The sequence below is a fragment of the Ovis aries genome, chromosome 13, assembly GCF_016772045.2.
Source record: "Ovis aries strain OAR_USU_Benz2616 breed Rambouillet chromosome 13, ARS-UI_Ramb_v3.0, whole genome shotgun sequence".
NCBI lineage: Eukaryota > Metazoa > Chordata > Mammalia > Artiodactyla > Bovidae > Ovis > Ovis aries.
Window position 1 is genome coordinate 78,628,870 of NC_056066.1, and position 19,359 is coordinate 78,648,228.

General features: G+C 55.4%; 1 protein-coding gene across 8 annotated transcripts in view; it reads right to left on the reverse strand.

The window, feature by feature from the left end:
• RIPOR3 (RIPOR family member 3) overlaps nucleotides 1-19,359 on the reverse strand; it is a 75,504-nt gene that overhangs the window by 26,446 nt on the left and 29,699 nt on the right. For 5 of the 8 annotated variants that reach the window (XM_060397094.1, XM_060397095.1, XM_060397096.1 and 2 more), the window contains exon 2: nucleotides 2,340-2,458. In XM_060397094.1, coding sequence (XP_060253077.1) covers nucleotides 2,340-2,458 — 119 coding nt within the window. Of the gene's footprint in view, nucleotides 1-2,339; nucleotides 2,459-4,522; nucleotides 4,660-6,859; nucleotides 7,053-10,844; nucleotides 10,970-19,359 lie in introns of those variants that run through there. The other 3 variants (XM_060397097.1, XM_042230274.2, XM_042230270.2) reach the window with 3 other exon arrangements.

Genomic DNA, 19,359 nt, shown 5'->3' on the forward strand with positions numbered 1-19,359 from the left:
ATGCCCCACTTCCTGCCCCTCAAAGCTCATGCCCACCCCAGGGCCTTTGCGCCGCTCTCCCGCTGCATGGAAGGCCTCCCCACCCCCACGCCCTCTCTGCAGTACTCGACTCCTCTCCCCTCCAGCCTTCACTGAACTGGGTCCCTCCTCCCTGTAGCCCCCACTGCCCGCTTGCCTGACCTGCTCTAACTCCATGACCCCTGCCTCCAGCTGCACCCACCCCGAGGGTCATTGGCTTAGAGGGCATGGCAGAAAGTGAAGAGGAGCTAAAAAGCCTCTTGATGAAAGTGAAAGAGGAGAGCGAAAAAGTTGGCTTAAAGCTCAACATTCAAAAAACAAAGATCATGGCATCTGGTCCCATCACTTCATGGGAAATAGATGGGGAAACAGTGGAAACAGTGTCAGACTTTATTTTGGGGGGCTCCAAAATCACTGCAGATGGTGACTGCAGCCATGAAATTAAAAGACGCTTACTCCTTGGAAGAAAATTTATGACCAACCTAGATAGCATATTCAAAAGCAGAGACATTACTTTGCCGACTAAGGTCCATCTAGTCAAGGCTATGGTTTTTCCTGTGGTCATGTATGGATGTGAGAGTTGGACTGTGAAGAAGGCTGAGCGCCAAAGAATTGATGCTTTTGAACTGTGGTGTTGGAGAAGACTCTTGAGAGTCCCTTGGACTGCAAGGAGATCCAACCAGTCCATTCTGAAGGAGATCAACCCTGGGATTTCTTTGAAGGAATGATGCTAAAGCTGAAGCTCCAGTACTTTGGCCAGCTCATGTGAAGAGCTGACTCATTGGAAAAGCCTCTGATGCTGGGAGGGATTGGGGGCAGGAGGAGAAGGGGACAACCGAAGATGAGATGGCTGGATGGCATCACAGACTTGATGGCTGTGAGTCTGAGTGAACTCCGGGAGTTGGTGATGGACAGGGAGGCCTGGCATGCTGTGATTCATGGGGTTGCAAAGAGTCGGACACTGAACTGAACTGAATGAACTAGGGTTTCACCGGACCTCAGCTGGTAAAGAATCTGCCTGCAATGCAGGAGACCCCAGTGTGATTCCTGGGTTGGAAAGATTCGCTGGAGAAGGGAATGGCTACCCGCTGCAGTATCCTGGCCTGGAGAATTCCACGGACAGAGGAGTTGGGTGGGCTACAGTCCATGGGGTCGCAAAGAGTCGGACACTAACTGAGCAGCTTCCAGAATTTCAGATCTGGCACACCTCGGAACCGAGGAGCTGAGTGGGGTGAGGGAGCTGGGAGGGCCTGACAGCGGGGGCCCCCTTCCCCACCCCAGGATGCGGCAGTTGAAGCTCAGGCCCCTGAGACTAAGCAGGACCAGGCCAGGTGAAGGAGGGCAGGGAGGGTTCCAGGTGGAGGTGGGCGTGGGGCTGAACAAAGGCCTGGAGGGGGCAGAGACGCCAGCGCGGGCTCACGGCGCAGCAGGCGGCCAGGCCTGGGGGACAGGACTGGACTCGGTGGGACGGGAGTCCCTGGAGGGTCTCGGGAGGTGAGCTCGAGTGGCTGACGGGATCACCAGCCCACCAGGCCCTGCGCCCTGCTCAGCTGCCATCATAGCCGCTCGGCCGGCCGGCTGGCGGGCCCCTCAGGATGCCAGGGCCGGCAGGGCTGTGGCCCCAGAAGCGGGAACGCACCTTGCTCCCAGGCCCTCCCTGAGGTTGGAGGAGACATCACGGAGCCGTCGTGAACCCAATTCTCGGGGTGAGTGCCGACCAGGCCTGTCTCTGCAGAGGTCACTCCACCTCCCTGGAAACCTCCCACAAGCCCCTACTGTGTGCCAGCGTGCCCCAGCAGTCACCACGCGTCACCTACCTGTACCCACATGGCAAGCCTGTGAGAGAAGGACTCTGGGCCTCCCCACTGGGCACATGAGGAAGCCAGGCTCAGGGAGGTGAGGTCACTTGCCCCAGGTCACAGGTGGCCCTACTTCCTGCTCTGTGAACCAGGAAGGACATTCTATGCCAACCCCGCCTCCAGGAGACTAAGTTCCGACTCTGAATCTGTCTTGCTGGGTGGCCTTGGGTGAGTGGCTCTGCCTCTCTGAGCCTCAGTTTTCTGATCTGCCAAGTGGGCCTGATAAACTCAGGCAGATGACACCTGTTTGGATCCTAAGCAAATTAGAGGTCTCTCCCAGCACTGTCTCACGCACACGCGTGCACACACACACACTCTCACACACACACTGCCCTGGGCTGCAGGGCTGGCACGAGTGAGAGCCTCAGGGCCACCGGCAGCAGAGAAGAACGCCCTCACCACCTCCTCCCCAGTCCTTGGCCTTCAGACAAGCCTCCCCCGCGCACTGTGGGCAGAACTTACGCGATCCTCCGGCTCTGGGCGCTGCTGAAGCCCGCGAAGGAGGCGCTCCGGCCCATGACCCCCACGGTCCCCGCGTCCCCGGAGGACAGGAACCGCACCCTCACCGACATGGTGGTCACCTGCAGGGAAAGGGCTGGACAGTCAGCCTCGCAGTGGCACCTGGCGAATGCTGACCGCAAGCCGACCACCCCCACCAGGACGCCCAAGGGACCAGCGGGGCGGGGCGGGGGCAGGGGGGCAGCCATGCTGTGCCCAGCTCACAGATGAGAACACTGAGGCTCGGTGAGGTTGCGAGAGCAAGAGCAAGATGGGAACCTGGTCTCTCTCTGCACTCTGTGCTTGGGTTCTCAGCGCCTGTGTGGCTCTGAGTCCTCGTGCAGGGGAGTCCAGCAGGTCCTGAGCCACCTCTTCTCACCACCCCTCTGCCAGGAATCCTGACCCCCTCCACAAACTCCCACAGAACATCTCCTGTGAGCCAGACACCGAGCAAGGCGGGCCAAGCCTTCACCCTCTGGGGTTCCCGGTCCAGCCAGAGGCTAATGAGCTACCGCGGACAGGAGGGCGTCCCTAGCGGAGTGATGCGGGTACCGGACCCACCCATGGAAAAGGCGACCAAGAACTGAGAAGGCAAGGCTGAGGAGGGAAGAAGGATAAACAGAGGGGGAGAGGGCATCTGAGGCAGGGGAACAGCATGGGCAAAGGCCTGGCGGCACAGAGGACCAGGTGTAACCCAGGGACGGGCAGTTCAGCGGGCGGGGGTGTGGCCCCAGCCGAGGCTGCAGAGGCCAGCAGAGCACAGGCCATGGGGGCCTCAGCGGCCCCAGGGAGGGCTCTAGCCTTGCAGTTGGCTGAGGGTAACTGGGAGCCATGTGAGGTTTTGACCAGGAGGTGACGAAGCCCAGTTCACAGGATGCCGGGCTATTGGCATTGGAGGCTCCCAGAAGCCCCCGGTCCACTGTCTCGTCTCTGACCCAGCTGCAGCGAGGTAGGCCTAGAACACTGACTGTCTTTTCCTTTCTCCAAACCATCTTAAGACTGGAAAAATATGCCACTACATCCCTTGGGAATAACGCCAACTGTCTTCCAGTACAATCGGAAAGTTCTCCTGCATATCTAACCTAAATCTCTGCTGCTACAGTTTCATACCTCACTCCTTGGCCAGGGTGGGGTCAGTGCTAGAATTCCAGGGACCCCACTGGCCTGCAGGGGGATCTGCCCCACCGCGTCAGCTCCTTCCTGCTCCCCCTCAGTGAGGCCCCTGCTTCCCACAGCCCCCCGACCCAGAGGCTGAGTCCAGACTCCACGCCTCTGCCCACCCTGGGGCCTCTGGCTGGAGCAACATTCTCCTTGGGGCCACACCTGCCCAGTGTCTGGTCCTGCACTTTGTCTGTAGCCTCTGACATAGGCTCCAGAGCCCTCACTCTGAACCCCCTGGAAGATCAGTGTAGCCCCACAAGCTTCCTCCTCCTCCAACACCCCTCGCACCCCTCAGCCCCACACCCGCTGTGTGTAGGTGAGGGCTGGAAACCGAAAAGCCAGAGCTGGGCCACTCCCTGGCTCTGGGCCTCAGTGATCACATCTGTAAAATGGGAATTCAGAAAAGGATCAAGGAGACAACGGTCTGAACAGCACATAATGTGAAGTAGACGCCGGAAAGAGCTGGTTGTCGTGTGGCGGTCGGCTGACCGAGACCCCAGCCTGGAGACCCTGATGCTGGAGCAGGTGAGTCAAGGAACAACCCCTGGCCGTGATGGGGGAAGCAGCGACGGTTTGCTGAGCACCCACTGCATGGCGAGCCCCAGTGCCAGGGGCTGTCCCACTCTATAGAACCGTGACCCGCAGCCAGGTGTACGGACGGGGAGATGGATGCAATCTGGCGGCGGCGGCAATGTTTATTGAGTGCTCATAAGTGCACGAAGTGCCTAAGTGAATTATCTTATTAGCTCCACACAACCCTCTTGGCGTAGGAGCTACCTAGCTCAGTAGATGAGGAAACTGAGGCTCAGAGAGACAAGGGAGCCCAGGGACCCAGCTAGGAAGCGACAGAGCCAGGCTGAGGACCCAAGACTTCTCAGACACGGACGCAGATGCCAACACCTCTCAGGTATGCAGTCAGGCATCCCCCACTCTGGGGGCTCACCCCAGCCCCACGGGGGGACCCCCAGGACCCCCACAGTCCCTACCTGGACTGCACTGCTGCCAGCCTGGACCAGCTCGCAAGAGTCGAAGGTTAAATTGTCAGGAATGTTGATAGCTTGAAATCAGCTGCAATAGAATTAAGTGCAGCGTGGAACTGGGCAAGTGCTACAAATTAGGTTTTGAGGGGTTTTTTTTCCCCTGCCGGTTGTTAAACTTTTATCTGCATGCCACTGCCCCCACCCATATCAGCGCAGGCTCTGGGTGGCACTGGAACCTCCTCAAACTGCCAAACACCCTCTCCCTCCACCCCAGCCAAGCTGGGTGCAGGAACAGGAGGGAACAGGCAGGGGGACCCCCAAGGTCAGCGGCTGGGGCGTGCCCGCCCTGAGGGTTGGGACCTGAACGCCTTCCCACCACCCTTCCCCTCCGCCCCCCCTCACCCCTCCCTCCGTGCCCTTCTGAGGCCTTCCTCCAGCCTCCCTCTAGTCCTCCACTTCAGGATAAAAGAGAAAGACAATTGCTCAATCGCTCAACAGTTTCTCTGCATGCAGTTCCCTAAACAAATCCACCATCTTCCTGCCCAGCGCTAGGAAAGGAGGGCCGAGGAGGAGATCTAAGGTTCGGTGTAGACCCACACGAGATATCAGCCCCTGGCTGTGGACTAACAGTTCACGGCAGGGCCGTGAGGGCCAGTGACCCCACTTTTCCTATGAGGAAAGAGGCTCTAAGAGGTGAAGAGGCTGGCTCAGGTTTCTGCGTTTTCCATGTGAGGACAGAGGGTGAGAGGGGTGGATGGCATCACCGACTCAATGGACATGAGTTTGAGCAAGCTCTGGAAGATGGTGATGGACAGGGGAGCCTGGCGTGCTGCAGTCCACGGGGTCACAAAGAGTTGGACACAACTGAGTGACTGAACAGGAAGCGAGGTCTGGCTGCCATGTGGGGGCTGATCCCCTGACTGATACCTCTGCTCTCTGCCTCCAGCCCAGATGTCACCTCCCCCAGGAAGCCTTCCTGGACCTCCCCCCAGTTCCCAACTCCCTCTAATTACAGTGGACTGTGAAAGGTGAGTTTTTTTGTCTCCCTCACTAGACAGTTGCCAGCAGGCAGGGCCAGGGATGTTCTCTGGGGCCTGGAGGATTCACGGCACATCTTTCTGGGACCAGTGGCCACGTGCTTCTCCGACTTCACCAGGCTGTGCAGCTCAAGGTGGAGGCCGTGGAAGAACAGGATAAAGATAAGAATTTCGACTGTGTTTTGGACTCCAGGGAGCAGGGGACAAGCATCTGCTGTAAGGGCCAGATAGTGAAAGTTCTTGGCTCTGCAGACAGGCCTTGTTGTCTTGTCACAGCTATGCAGCGATATCGTTTTAGAAAGAAAGCAGTCAGCGACAATATGCAAATGAATGAGCCTGGCTAAGTTCCCCCTAAACTTTATTTACAAAAGCAGCAGCTTTTGACAGAGGACCCCTGGCTGGCACTGTGCCTGCTACCTGCTCCAAAAGCTTAAAATCTCATTTCATTCTTTCATCACTATAGGAGGCAAGTATCATTATTATCGTTCCCATTTTGCATATAAAGAAACCGAGGCTCAGAGACGAGGGAAAATAAGTCATCCAAGGTCACTCAGGTCGGAACCTTTAGAGCTGGGTTGAACTTGAACATGACAAGCTTCAAAGCCTGGCTACTTCATGTTAGGCTGCACCTGGTTCTATGGGGTTTGTGCTGACGACACACAACCACCACCCCCCGCCCCTCAACATGCGCCTGAAGCGGGGGAAAGGGGGCCCAGAAGGGAAGCAAACTCATGATCGAGACCTGCCAGGCTGAGAAACCCAGCGCCATCCCCGGTAGCCTTCAGCGGGGTGTGGAGCCCAGGTCCCTTCGGACCAGCGTCGGGTCTCAGCAGCGCCCCCTCCTGACCGGCGCCTGGTAGGGCTGATCCTTGGTCGCGGACCCTTGGGATCGCACCTAGCGGGCTGCAGGACCGCCCCCCTCTGGCGGACTGGCCGTGGACTGGCCGTGAGCTGGCCAAGCTGAGACCCCTGGGTTCCCAGGAGCCCCCAGTGGGCTCCCGACGGACCCCACCGGATGTCTGTCACCTTTAACCAAGGGTCATCCTTGTAACGATGCTCCATTGTTGACACAACAGCAGAACTGACCACTCAGAACAGAGACCGGCCACCCTGGAGCTCCCTCTCTTCCCCGCAAGACCGTCCCCCTCCTCCGCCCTCTTCCCCCGCCGGCGTGATCCTTCAGCGGCTGGGCTGTGGGCAGGTCAGGCGGCCGCTGGCACTCTGCAGGGCATGAGAAACCAGCCAAGGATCTCGCAGGGGCCCCTGGGCAGAGGAGAGAGACACAGAAGTCATGCAGACACCAAACCTCCGTCGGCAGACAAGACGTGTCCCTCGCTGCCTCTCTGCGGCCCGGTGTCCGAGGCTTGGGGAGCGCGGGGCCAGCGGGGCTGCTGAAGGGGCTCCTCACCCAGCAGCAGCTCCCCAGACACTGAGCCGACCGTCCGGGTCTCTCACCGCCAGGGGCAGCCGGAGGGGGCCGGCCCCTGCCCCCGCTAAATCTGTCCAGCTCAGTGCTGCCCAAAGCTGCCCGCCGGCCGCGGGAACCTGCAATTTCACCTCATTTGGAGGTGATGCTTCTAAATTTAACGGCGTGGGCTCTCGGGACTGGGCAGCGTTTATGCCCGTGTCCCTCACTTAGGGCTCTTTTAGATCCGCTCAAATGCCAGCCAGGGATTAGTTTGCTTATAGGAGTTTCCAAAATAGCCCTTGGTTTAGCAGGAAAGGAAATGGCAAAATAGCCCAGGATGAGAAGTGTGAGTTTATACCAAAGAGGGAAGGGCTGCCCGGGAACCAGACCGTCTGTGCCGGACACAGTCCAGCTCCCTCGTCTTCTCAACGGCCAGACCCAGCCCAGAGGGGTCAGACAACCTGCCCAGATCACCCTCAGGGGAATGGAAGGGCCGGAAGAGCCAAAACTCCCCCTCCCTGCCCAAACCCGCACCCCATAAAGCCCAGTTGCTGACCCCTGCCCAGGACGGGAGCCGCGGAGACCCCCAGGCCCGCCAGCTCGGGCTCCCCCAGTCTCCGCCGTGCCCCTCCAGAGCCAGGTTGGCTGGGACCGGGGAGACATGGCCAGGGAAATAAGAGAACATGGTTCCAGCTGCATGCGATCTTGAACAAGTTCGCTCCTCTCTAAACCTCTGTCTCGCGGTCTATAACCTGTGAGGACTGGGCAAGGACCGGGGAGGACTGGGCTAAAACACAGGCACGCTCTGGGCCAATAAGGGACGCACAGCAGGCCGTGCCTCTCGGCCGAGAGGCTCATCTCAGTCTCTAGTCCCCCTTTCATCCCGGCTCCCTGGCTCCCTGACACTTGTCACCCTTCCTGTTCAACAGAGCACAGAGCTGGCCCCAGGCACAGAGCCAGGGGCGGCAGGGGAGGAGCTGGAATGCAGTGGGTTGTTTTGTTTTTGCTGAATTTCATTTAAGGTAACCGTCCATTTAGAGCAGACGTCTTCTGTATGATTTAAAGTGTTTTTTTTTTTTAAATGCTGTGTTTAAATGAAGAGAGTACGGACGTGAAGGACACTTAGTTTAAAGACAGCAAGTAGAAACCCCTCTGCCCAGCAGGTCACATTCCTGGGTCCTACCACCAGCTCTCAGGGACCACCGTGGAAGGGGCACCCGGAGCCAGGAGGGGACACCCTGGGTGTGTCTCTGCAGACAGACAGCCAGACTCACAGGGGCAGATCAGCTGACAGTTCCAGCTTCTGCTGTAAGACAAGAGCAAGTAGCTCTTGGGGAGCCCAGCTGGACCTCAGAGTTCACTGTCCCACGGCTGCAGAGCAAACAGAAACTCCCTGACTGCCAGATGGTTCACGACCAGAGGCTGGTGTCAGGGTCCCTGCTGCAGGAGGGCCCCTGCCTCCGTGCATCACACGGTCCATGGCCCTCTGTGTCCTTCCTGCCCAGGGCAGGCCTGGAGGAGTTCCTGCTCTGCTCCAACTCCAGCCTGTAGCCCATCAAGGACCAGTCACAGGACAGGGCAGGCAGGCCCTCTCATTGGACTTCACAGCACACCTGTGCCCATTTCACAGATGGGAACACTGGGGTATGGCTATAAATGGCCAAGTGCAAGACCCAGGGTCAATAACCCATTTGTGTGGCAGTTCAATTCAGTTCAGTTCAGTTGCTCAGTCGTGTCCAACTCTTTGCGACCCCATGAATCGCAGCACGCCAGGACCCCCATCCATCACCATCTCCCGGAGTTCACTCAGACTCACGGCCATTGAGTCCGTGATATCATCCAGACATCTCATCCTGGGTTGTCCCCTTCTCCTGCCCCCAATCCCTCCCAGCATCAGAGTCTTTTCCAGTGAGTCAACTCTTCACATGAGGTGGCCAAAGTACTGGAGCTTCAGCTTTAGCATCATTCCTTCCAAAGAAATCCCAGAGTTGATCTCCTTCAGAATGGACTGGTTGGATCTCCTTGCAGTCCAAGGGACTCTCAAGAGTCTTCTCCAATACCACAGTTCAAAAGCATCAATTCTTTGGCGCTCAGCCTTCTTCACAGTCCAACTCTCACATCCATACATGACCACAGGAAAAACCATAGCCTTGACTAGACGGACCTTAGTCGGCAAAGTAATGTCTCTGCTTTTGAATATACTATCTAGGTTGGTCATAACTTTTCTTCCAAGGAGCAAGTGTCTTTTAATTTCATGGCTGCAGTCACCATCTGCAGTGATTTTGGAGCCCCCCCAAAATAAAGGCTGTTAGGAATATGATTTTGAGGAAGAATGATATGAGAAAATTTTGAAATAAGATGTAAGCAAATTTTCCTAAAGGAAATCAACCCTGAATATTCATTGGAAGGACTGAAGCTAAAACTCTAATATTTTGGCCACCTGAATTGAAGAGCCAGCTCACTGGAAAAGACCCTGATGCTGGGAAAGATTGAAGGCAAGAAGAGAAGGGGGCATCAGAGGACAAGACAGTTGAAAGGCATCATTGACTCAATGGACATGAGTTTGAGCAAACTCTGGGAGAGAGTGGAGGACAGAAGAGCCTGGCGTGCTGCAGTCCATGGGGCTGCAAAGAGTCAGACTCGACTGAAGCTATTGAACAACAAAAACCAGAGCAAGATGTAAACTACATACAGCATGCTTTACTTGTGAAACAATGAAGTGAAGTGAAGTCACTCAATCATGTCCAACTCTTTGTGACCCCATGGGCTGTAGCCTACCACGCTCCTCTGTCCATGGGATTTTCCAGGCAAGAGCACTGGAGTGGCTTGCCATTTCCTTAACGTAACTGGAAAAAAGTATTAATTTGAAGAAAATCAAGAGGTTGATTAAGCTGCCCTTGGTCAGGCAGTAATCAAGCCGCCAAGCTGACTGTATGTCCGCCAACCTAGAGAACACTGCTTTTCAGGGTGAATCTGGGGTCTAAGGAGAGACTTTCCTCTTTAAAAAAAAAATTTTTTTTCCAAAGGTCCACAGATATCATCTACACGCCCAGCTAACTCCACTGGGGTTTTACCAGGCAAAGATGACTCATGAATTTCTGTGAAATATACAGAGGGTGTTTTAATTTAAATGGCCCCAGATCACCACTGACACACTCCATCGGCGGGTCAACCAGGGGTCTTCCGGAAGAGCCAGCAAGTCTTAGAGGAAGCAGCCTCCTGAGGTCCATGGAGGGGAGTGTGTGTAGCTGTGGAAGTGGGCAGGGTAGGGGACTTAGGTACCCAGGGAGGAAGGGGTGATGAAGCTGGGCCTCTGGGAACACCACCCCCACCCTGGTCTGCTTAGGATCAGGAATAAAAATGGCGCCAGGCAAAAGGAACTCGGCATCTTGCCACAGCACCCGTCTGAGGTGAGCACTGTGAGCACCCCCATTTTGCAGACTGGGAAACTGAGGCTGATAAAACTGAAATGGCCTGAACCAACAAGTGGCAGCAGTAGGTCTTCAACAGTTCACCTTGAGGGACTTCCCTGGTGGTCCAGTGGCTAAGACTCCATGCTTCCAATCCCAGGAGCAAGGGTTCAATCCCTGGTCAGGGAACTAAGGTCCTACATGCCCCTTGGCATGGCCAAATTAAAACAAAATTCACTGTAAAATGTTCGCAGGTGGGCGGGCATGGCCCAGCTGTGCGTAGACCTAACCCTCATTCTAGGGGTGAATAGGTATCACGTGGGTGTCAGGTGGAGGGTGCTAATTAGGGTCCCACTCCTGAAGCAGCTATGGGAGGGTCTCTACCTCAGCGCAGCTGCCCCTGGGGCAGGCTCCTCTTCACCATGAGCATCGTCCCGTATATTTACAGTACCCCCCACCACACGCGCACACACCAGGAGCTCTCCACCCTCCGGCTGCGATAACCAAGATTGTCCGCAGGCACCGCACTGTTCCTTGGGGCGAGTGGGGAACAGCCAGGGTGGAGGCCGCTGCTCAGATCTGCAGGCGAGGCCGGGATTCACGTGCTGGGGGTCACGAATGAGTTCTCACGGGTGAGAGGAGTGGTGGTGGAGATGCGATGTTCTGTGGGCGACACGTGTTGTTCAGGCTTCTTCTCCTCACCTGAAAAGGGAGGGGGACGCTGGGGGGCCTGGCATCCTGACGTCTTCAGAAGGGGCCCTGGGCTACCGCCACCCTTCACACTCACGTGCACACGCGTACACACACCCGGGCACAGATGAGAGCCTGGAAGCTCGAGCTCAAGGACTTGAGCTCAGGGTAGAGGTTGGCCTCCTCCTGGGCGGGGGGGGTGCTGGCTGTGGCATCCGAGCTCTGCAGGAGGCCTCCCTTCACTGTAAACCCCCACCCCAAGCCAGGAGACACCCAGAGGCTACGCAGCTTTTTAATCCCAAGGAACCTGACTGCTGACTAACGCACACCCTGGTGTGGGCAGCCCAACCCAGGCCGGGTTTGGATTCAAAGCCAGGCGGGCAGAGCTCTGACGGCCACATGGGCCAACCACTCTGCCCTGGATGAAACCAGCCGGAATTCTTGGTATCCTGGGGACACAGAGCGCCCCCTCACCAGACAGCCGGACACCAGCTCCCAGGAGTCTCTCTCCAAAACAGCCCAAAGGTCTGGGAAAGAATTCTGTTCCTGACTGCGCTCTGTGGAAGAACAGTTAGCGCCACGTTCTCCACCAGGGATGGGGTCGCAGGGCACAGGCTCCACAAAAATGCAAGGATTATTTTTAAAATCAGAAGACTGAAAATGAACTTTCAGGTCAAAGGGGATGCTTTACTATATAATTCTAAAATTACGTTACTTATATATGTTAATAGGATGTGTTTTATCACATAATACATTCTTTATACCAGTCGTAAAATACTGTACTATTTAATATTTTTTGCTGTGGGGGTGGGGTGGGGATGAAAGCCTTCACGTGGCCATGTCCTCGCCCCCGCCTAGTCCCTACCTACTCCAGTCTGTCAGCCTGCAGACCAACCCTTCCTCCTCCATCCCAGGGCCCCCTCTCCAGCTACCTCCCACCAAGCCTTTATTATGCAAATCAGATTCATCCTTCCTGCCCTTCTCCCACTTCCCAGTTTTATCTCCCTCCTCCTTCCTCCCAGTTCCACTGGGCCTGGCCCCCCAAGATGCAAGAGCTAAGACCTTCCACTTGAACCGAATAAGCTCATCTGAAAGCGTGCCCTACTCTCTTGGGACTCCATGGACTGTAACCCACCAGGCTCCTCTGTCCATGGGATTCTCCAGGCAAGAATATTGGAATGGGTTGCCACGCCATCCTCCAGGGATCTTCCCGACCGGGGTGGGGGGTCAAACCCGCCTTTCCTGCTTCTTCTCCAGTGATGGGCGGATGCTTTACCACTGAGCCACCTGGGAATTTCAGCAAAACGTGGCGCTGGGTGTTTCATCTCATCTGATTCTGGCCTTTGAGTTTGAGGAACGTAAGCACAGGCTGCCAGCCTTCTCTCAGCCGAGGTCTCACCTGCCAGGTCTCTATAATGGGCTGACGCGCCCTTGGACAGAAGTCACGCATGGACCTGATTCCTAGTGAGAGCGCGCGTATTTCCATTCGGGCCTTGTCCTTAGAGTGTCTTCTGGGACTCACAGACTATTCTTCCTGTGCACAGTTATCTAGCTTGATCTCCTTGGTTTCCAGGGGCTGTTTATACATCCTGGATGGTGATCTTTTCTTGATTTTCTTCCAGCCCTTCACTTACTTTCCACCTTGTTCTTAACAGGGTGTGCGTGCATGCGTGTGCGTGTGTAACAGAAGCTTCAAATATTTACGTGACTGCCTCTGTGAACATTCCTTCTGTGTTTCCGAGTTAAGAACCTCTGAAATTGTTTCAGAACTGTTGACACCGAAGTCTAGGTCCCCAGGAGAGTTTTGTCTTCCTGGCAGCCAGGCTGGAAGACCCCTGGGGCATCTCTTTCCTCTTCCTAGGTCACCGTGCGCCCCGCTTCTCAGAAACACCCCGAGTCTGTCCCCTCTTTCCACCCTGGACCCCAGGGACAAGCCCCCATCCCCTCTCTGGTCTCCACTGGTCTCTCCGCCTCCACTCGACTTCTGCCCCACCTGAAAACCAGAGCAAGCCTTTAAAAATGTCTATCAGCTTCTTATACTCCATCGCAAGTTCAGGGCTTCTGGAAACTCTAAGGATTAAAAATGTCACCCCTTACTGCACCCACAAATCCCCAAAGGAGGCGGTGCCTAAGGATGGAACCCAGGCAGGGATGGTAGAGAGCTCCCTGCTGACCACTCAGGAAGTCAAGAGCCCCCTTGGTGTTCAGCCACTCAGTCATGTCTGACTCTTCTAGCCCCATGGACTGTAGCCCACCAGGCTCCTCTGTCCATGGGATTTCCCAGGCCAGAATACTGGAGTGGGTTGCCATTTCTTCTCCGGGGATCTTCCCGACCCTGGGATTGAACCCAGGTCTCCTGCATTGCAGGCAGATTCTTTACCTTCTGAGAGACCAGGGAAGCCCCAAGAGTCTCCTTCCTGCCTTCCTACCCCTCAAACATTAATCACAACCGGGTATTCTCATGGTAAAGGCAGGGGTGGGGTGGGGGTGAAGGGGGAGGGGCTGGGAGGGGGCAGGGACTGCAGAGCCTTTATATCACCCATCCTATTCCCACCCTGTGAGACAGCCCCTCACCCCACTTAGAGCTGAAGTGCCTGGACCCTGCGCCCCATGATGCTCCTTAGCCCAGGGGTGCTGAGTCAGCCTCCTGGAATACCAGAGGCTTCCCCAGCCCGCAGGCCTGGGACTCCTGCACGTGGGCCGGTGGAGCAGGACTGTTTGTTAATAGACGCTGTTAACAGCACGAGAAATGATCAAGGGGTCAGCCAGAGAGGAGCCATCTGGTTGTCCCAAGGTAAACAGTTTACAAGAGAAAAGTCCAGCTAGCCTGTCCTTCTGGTTTTCCTTCCTACAGTGTGGACAGAGACTGTCCCAGGCTTCAGCTCCAATGCCCCCCGGGGGTGGGGGATGGGGGTAGGCAAGAAGGCAGGAAAAGTCAGATTTTGTTCACACTTTTTCTTGCCCAATTCTCAGGACTGGGTGACTTCATGCCAGCTGGTTAACCCACATTGCGAGGATTTCCTCCCAAAGGAACAGCCTTATTTTCTAGCACCCAAAGCCTTGAACGGCAAGAATCTTCAGCCTTAAATTTATTTCCTGTTGGAGGAAAACCCCTGCTGGTCTCCCCAGGGATTGCAGCCCTGCTCTACCAACCACTACAAATGCCCGCGGGATGTGAGAGAGGGTCTCCATTCTTGCCATTCAGCGTGTGGCCAGTGGATTCCCAAGCATGAAAAATATGCATGTGGTTTAATAGCCTGAAATAAACAAATTGTGCTGAAATCAGAACCTGAAAGTGTTGCAAAACATTCCAGGCAGACACTGGAGTTGAGATACTACAAGCTGTTTACCAGTTAATTCCTTCTTTGCCAAACATTCTTACTTGGGTCTATTGGGAGATGATTTTGGTGGGAATGCATCTCCCATTTTGTAATGAAAATCACCAGGGAAAGAGGGCTCGATCTGCAGAGGCTCAGATTCCAGAAAATGTGGTCGGAACAGGTAGTTCCCTTAAGGGCAAAGCTAGTACTGAGTTTCACAATAAAGAAAAAGGACAGCTGGGGACTAGGATCTGGAGACTCTGCAATGACCCGTGAGAGCAACATCCACACATTCTCAGGGAGGGTGATGAGTACAAGCCTCGGGGTCAAAAAAACTCGTGTTCAAGTCCAGCCTCTGCCTTCTTCTAACTACGTGACTTGGACAAGTCACACACTCTGAGCCTCAGTTTCGTCTGTAAAATAGAAACTGTTAAAATTAGTTCCTTTTCTGTACAGTTTCCAGGAGGTGCTTTTTTTTTTCTTTTTAATTCTCATTAAAAGGAAAAACCAAACCATCATTTATGGCTTTTCCTATGTGCTGCTGAGGTCAGAGACCTGAGGTAGTATCTTAGCTTTCTGTAGCTGCTGTTAACAAAGTACCATTAAAAGAACAGAAACGTGAGACTTGCCGGGTGGCCCAGTGGCTAGGACTCCCGGCTTCTAGTGCAGGGGGCTCCGGTTTGATGCCTGGTTGGGGAACTAAGATCCCACACGCCTTGCAGTGAGGCCAAAAAAAACCCCCAAAACATAAAGTGGCTCTTCCCGTTGTTAAACGACAAGGATAGAATGTATCGTCTCACAGTTCTGGAGGCCGGAGTCCAGTCAAGGCGTCAGCAGGGCCCTGTCCCCTCTAAAGCCTCTATGAAACAGTCCTCCTTCCTTGCCGAGTCCAGCATCTGATGGTGGCCGCCAGTCCCCCACCATCCTTGGTTTTCAGCCGCACCACTTCAGTCCTGCCTCGCGGCGACATGGCCTCTTCTCGGGTGTTCTGTCTTCACAAGAATTTCCCTCTAGTTACATAAGCAAGCACTCCATCACTAGGTCGAGGCCCACCCCAAAGGCCTCACCTGAACTTGATTCGTCCACAAAGACCCTACTTTTTTTCTTCTATTTATTTATTTTTGGCTGCACAGGGTCTTCGTTGCTACATGCCAGCTTCCTCTAGTTGCGGTGAGTGGGGCCTTCTCATCGCAGCGGCTTCTCCTGCTGTGGAGCACCGGCTCTAGGGCTCACGGGCTCAGCTGCTCAGTGGCACGTGGGATCTTCCGGGACCAGGAATCGACCCCCTGTCGCCTGCATTGGCAGGAGGATTCCCAACCACTGGACCACCAGGGAAGTCTTGCCAAGACCCTATTTCTGAACAAGGTCACGTTGGCAGGTATGAGGGGGTAGGAATTCGGCATGTATTTTGCAGGGAGAACGCACATTCAATCCATAACAGATCAAAAACACGTTGAAAACACGTTGTTTAGCCAGGCGGTGTATTCAGGTTTGGGATATGCTAAGGCAGTGGTACCCCACTCCAGTACTCTCGCCTGGAAAATCCCATGGGCAGAGGAGCCTGGAAGGCTGCAGTCCATGGTGTCGCTGAGGGTCGGACACGACTGAGCGACTTCACTTTCACTTTTCACTTTCATGCATTGGAGAAGAAAATGGCAACCCACTCCAGTGTTCTTGCCTGGAGAATCCCAGGGACGGGGGAGCCTGGTGGGCTGCCGTCTATGGGGCCGCACAGAGTCGGACACGACTGAAGCGATTTAGCAGCAGCAAGCTGGGCTCTGAGCATTGCCGGGGGCGGTGGGAGGAGAGATGCTGATCGTCCGGGTAAGAAATTGACAGCTGGAGCTGGGGAGGCTGTGGGGGAGGGGAGGGCAGCGCGCAGGACAGTCTCCCGGCAGCGGGATTGCAGGGCGGGGATTCCAGACTTGCGAGTGTGCTCCCTCCCGGCTCCCATCACCCCCGATTCTGTGGACTTCCGCTCTTCCCGCCGGCACCCCGGGTTCCCTTTTCCCAGCCCGCGCCGTTGCTCTGCTTTAGCCCCACCACCCCTAAGGAGAGAAGCTCAGGCTAAGCAGACACGGCCTCCCCTGGAAGGAAACTCTAGCGGAGGGGCCCGAGACAGAACACACAGGGGTCGTTCACTCGGGCTGCGGAGCGCCCCCAGCGGCGAGGTCTGTCACGAGCTCATCTCGGGTTCCTGAGCCTGTGGTTCAGGCCATTTCCAGGCCTGCTTTTCTGGATCCATTCAGGGAGCGCCACCCCTCACCCCCCACCCCACCCCCCAAACCCCCGCCCCAGATGGCCTTCCAGGAGACCCCCCTCAGCTTAAATTAACCGGATTCTTTTGCACCAGCTCATAATAGAGATGGCCAAAGTCTCTCCCAGCAGACTTGTATCAGCAAAACTGGGAAAAATGGAAGAGCTGGAGCAGTATCCAGCATGGGATGAAAGGGGACAAGACAGCAATTTTGGAAGAACGGAAGTTTTAAAAAACAATCTATCTGCACAAATGTATCTGGAAGAAATGTTAAGACCCTGGAGAATTCTTGGGAATAGTGCGTGAGGGTGGGGGGCAGGGATTGCTCGCTGGGATCTCAGGCTCCGGTTAATATTAAGGGGGAGAGCACCTGGAAGATGTGGGCACCCAGGGCATCCACAAGTCCCGGGCATGGTGTATGGAGATGAGGGTCATGATGACCGCTCCCTGACACACAGCCCTCTGGACTGCACGGCCCCCTCTTTCGGCCAGAGCATTGCGGCCTGGCGGACGCCCTCCCCCGCCGTCGGTCCCTTCCTGCACACTGCTGTTTTGATTCTGCGCCCCCTCAGTCTTGCCTCGCTTTCCTGCCTAATGAGGTGAGCTTCACCCGCCCCAGGGGCAGTTCCTGTAAAAGCCACAGCTTGGATGACCCAACGTGGTGAGTGTGCAGGGAAGCGCTCCCCCAGGGCTGGGCTGGCTGGAAACAGATGCTTCTTAGAAAGGACGGTAATGAGGTCTGAGGGTTCTGACGGCAGGCGGGGGAGCTGTGGGCGCCAAGAGCCCACAGCTGGCTTGGGGTCAGAAGATCTGGGCTCCAGCCCCAGACACGCTAATGAGACGTCCATCTCTCTCCTGGATAAAAGAGGGATAATGCACACACCTCACAGCATCATGTCAGGCTCCAACCGGATGGCAGATGTAGTCAGTCTGAAAACCACGGTGCTCTGAGTAACAGGAAGTACCACTGTCCCTGTGGCTATAATTTGGTTATTATTAGAACCTAAGGGGACTTCCCTGGTGGTCCAGTGGTTCAGACCTGGCCTTCCAATGCAATGGATGTGGGTTCGACCCCAGGTCGAGAAACTAGATCCTACATGCCTTGCGGCCAAAAAACCAAAACATAAAACCAAAGCGATGCTGTAACCAATTTAGCAAAGATTTTAAAAATGGTCCACATCAAAAAATCTTTTTTAAAAAAAACCCCAAACCTAAGATCTTCCATGATGGATGATCCCAGGGGACTTTGAGCTTGAATGAAATCCTCTGCCCTTTGGGCGTGGGCAGAACCTGGGAATACCAGGAGACACTACTCCTGTGAGTGTGTCACCATCTGTGACAAAGGGGGGGTTATCCTGGGCAGGCCTGGCCTTCTCAGGGGAGCCCTGAGGCAGGACTGGCCCCTCCAGCCAGAAGAGGTTTAAAGCAAAAGAGGGATTCAGTGTGAGAGAGTCTCTATTGATGGCTTTGAAGATGGGAGGCCATGTGGCAAGGACACCAGAGGCCTCTGGAAGCTGAAAGTGGGCCCGGCTGACAGCGAGGGAGGACGCAGAACTTTAGCCCTCTGTGCCTGTGCGTGCCTGCTCAGTTGCTCAGTCGTGTCTGACTCTTGGCGACCGCATGGACTGTAGCCCACCAGGCTCCTCTGTCCATGGGATTCTCCAGGCAAGAGTACTAGAGTGGGTTGCCATTCCTTTTTCCAGGGGATTTTCCCGACCCAGAGATCGAATCTGGGTCTCCTGCATTACAGGCGGATTCTTTACCACTGAACCACTGGGGAAGCCGCTAGTCCTGTGACCACATGGAATTGAATGATGTCAACAAGAACAGTCTTGGAAGCGAATTTGTCCTTAGACCATCCAAACAAGAACTCGGTCTACCCACTATCTCCGACCCCAACCGCTGTTCTCCAGAGCTGGGAGCCCTGGGGACTGCGCCATGCTTGCTGGGTTTCTGGCAGTTCGTTCCATGGCAATAGAAACCCGTGTGGCCCCAGTGAAAGTGAGTGTTAGTTGCTCAGTCACGTCCATCTCTTTGCGATCCCATGGACTGAGGCCCCCTTCCCTTGTGAAGGAGGCCTTAAAGTGGAAGGCTCCTACACCATCTCCCTCCTAGTGTGGCCTAGTCAGTAGAGATGAGGTTGGACTCCTGACTAGACCTCTCATTGGCTGTGTAGGGTGGGCTGCAAGACCTCCCTCAGGGCTCAGGACCTCAGTTTGCTCATCTCAGGAATGGGGATGGAAATTAAATGCAAATAAAACATCAGAGCTCCCCTGGTGGCTCCGTGGGTAAAGAATCCACCTGTGATGCAGGAGACATAGGAGACGCAGGTTCGATTCCTGGGCTGGGAAGATGCCCTGGAGGAAGAAACGGCAACCCACTCCAGTGTTCTTGCCTGGGAAGATCCCATGGACAGAGGACCTAGTGAGCAGGAGCATGTAGCGAATGGAAAGCACCAGAGCGGAGCAGGTCACCAGGACACACAGTAGATGCCCAAGAAACACGAACATTGTACATGTTAGTGACAGACGTCAGCTGGCAGGGACATGCCGTTTTGAAAGCCTTGGCCCACTGTGGCCCATTTTGGCAAAGCAATCAAGGTATTATTTTCTACTCTACCACCACCACCCCCCAAAAGAAATCAGCCAGCTGCTGACAAAGAGCGTTGAGTCTGGGGTCGTGAGAGCCCTGCCCCCACACCACGGGCACAGGAATGAGCCC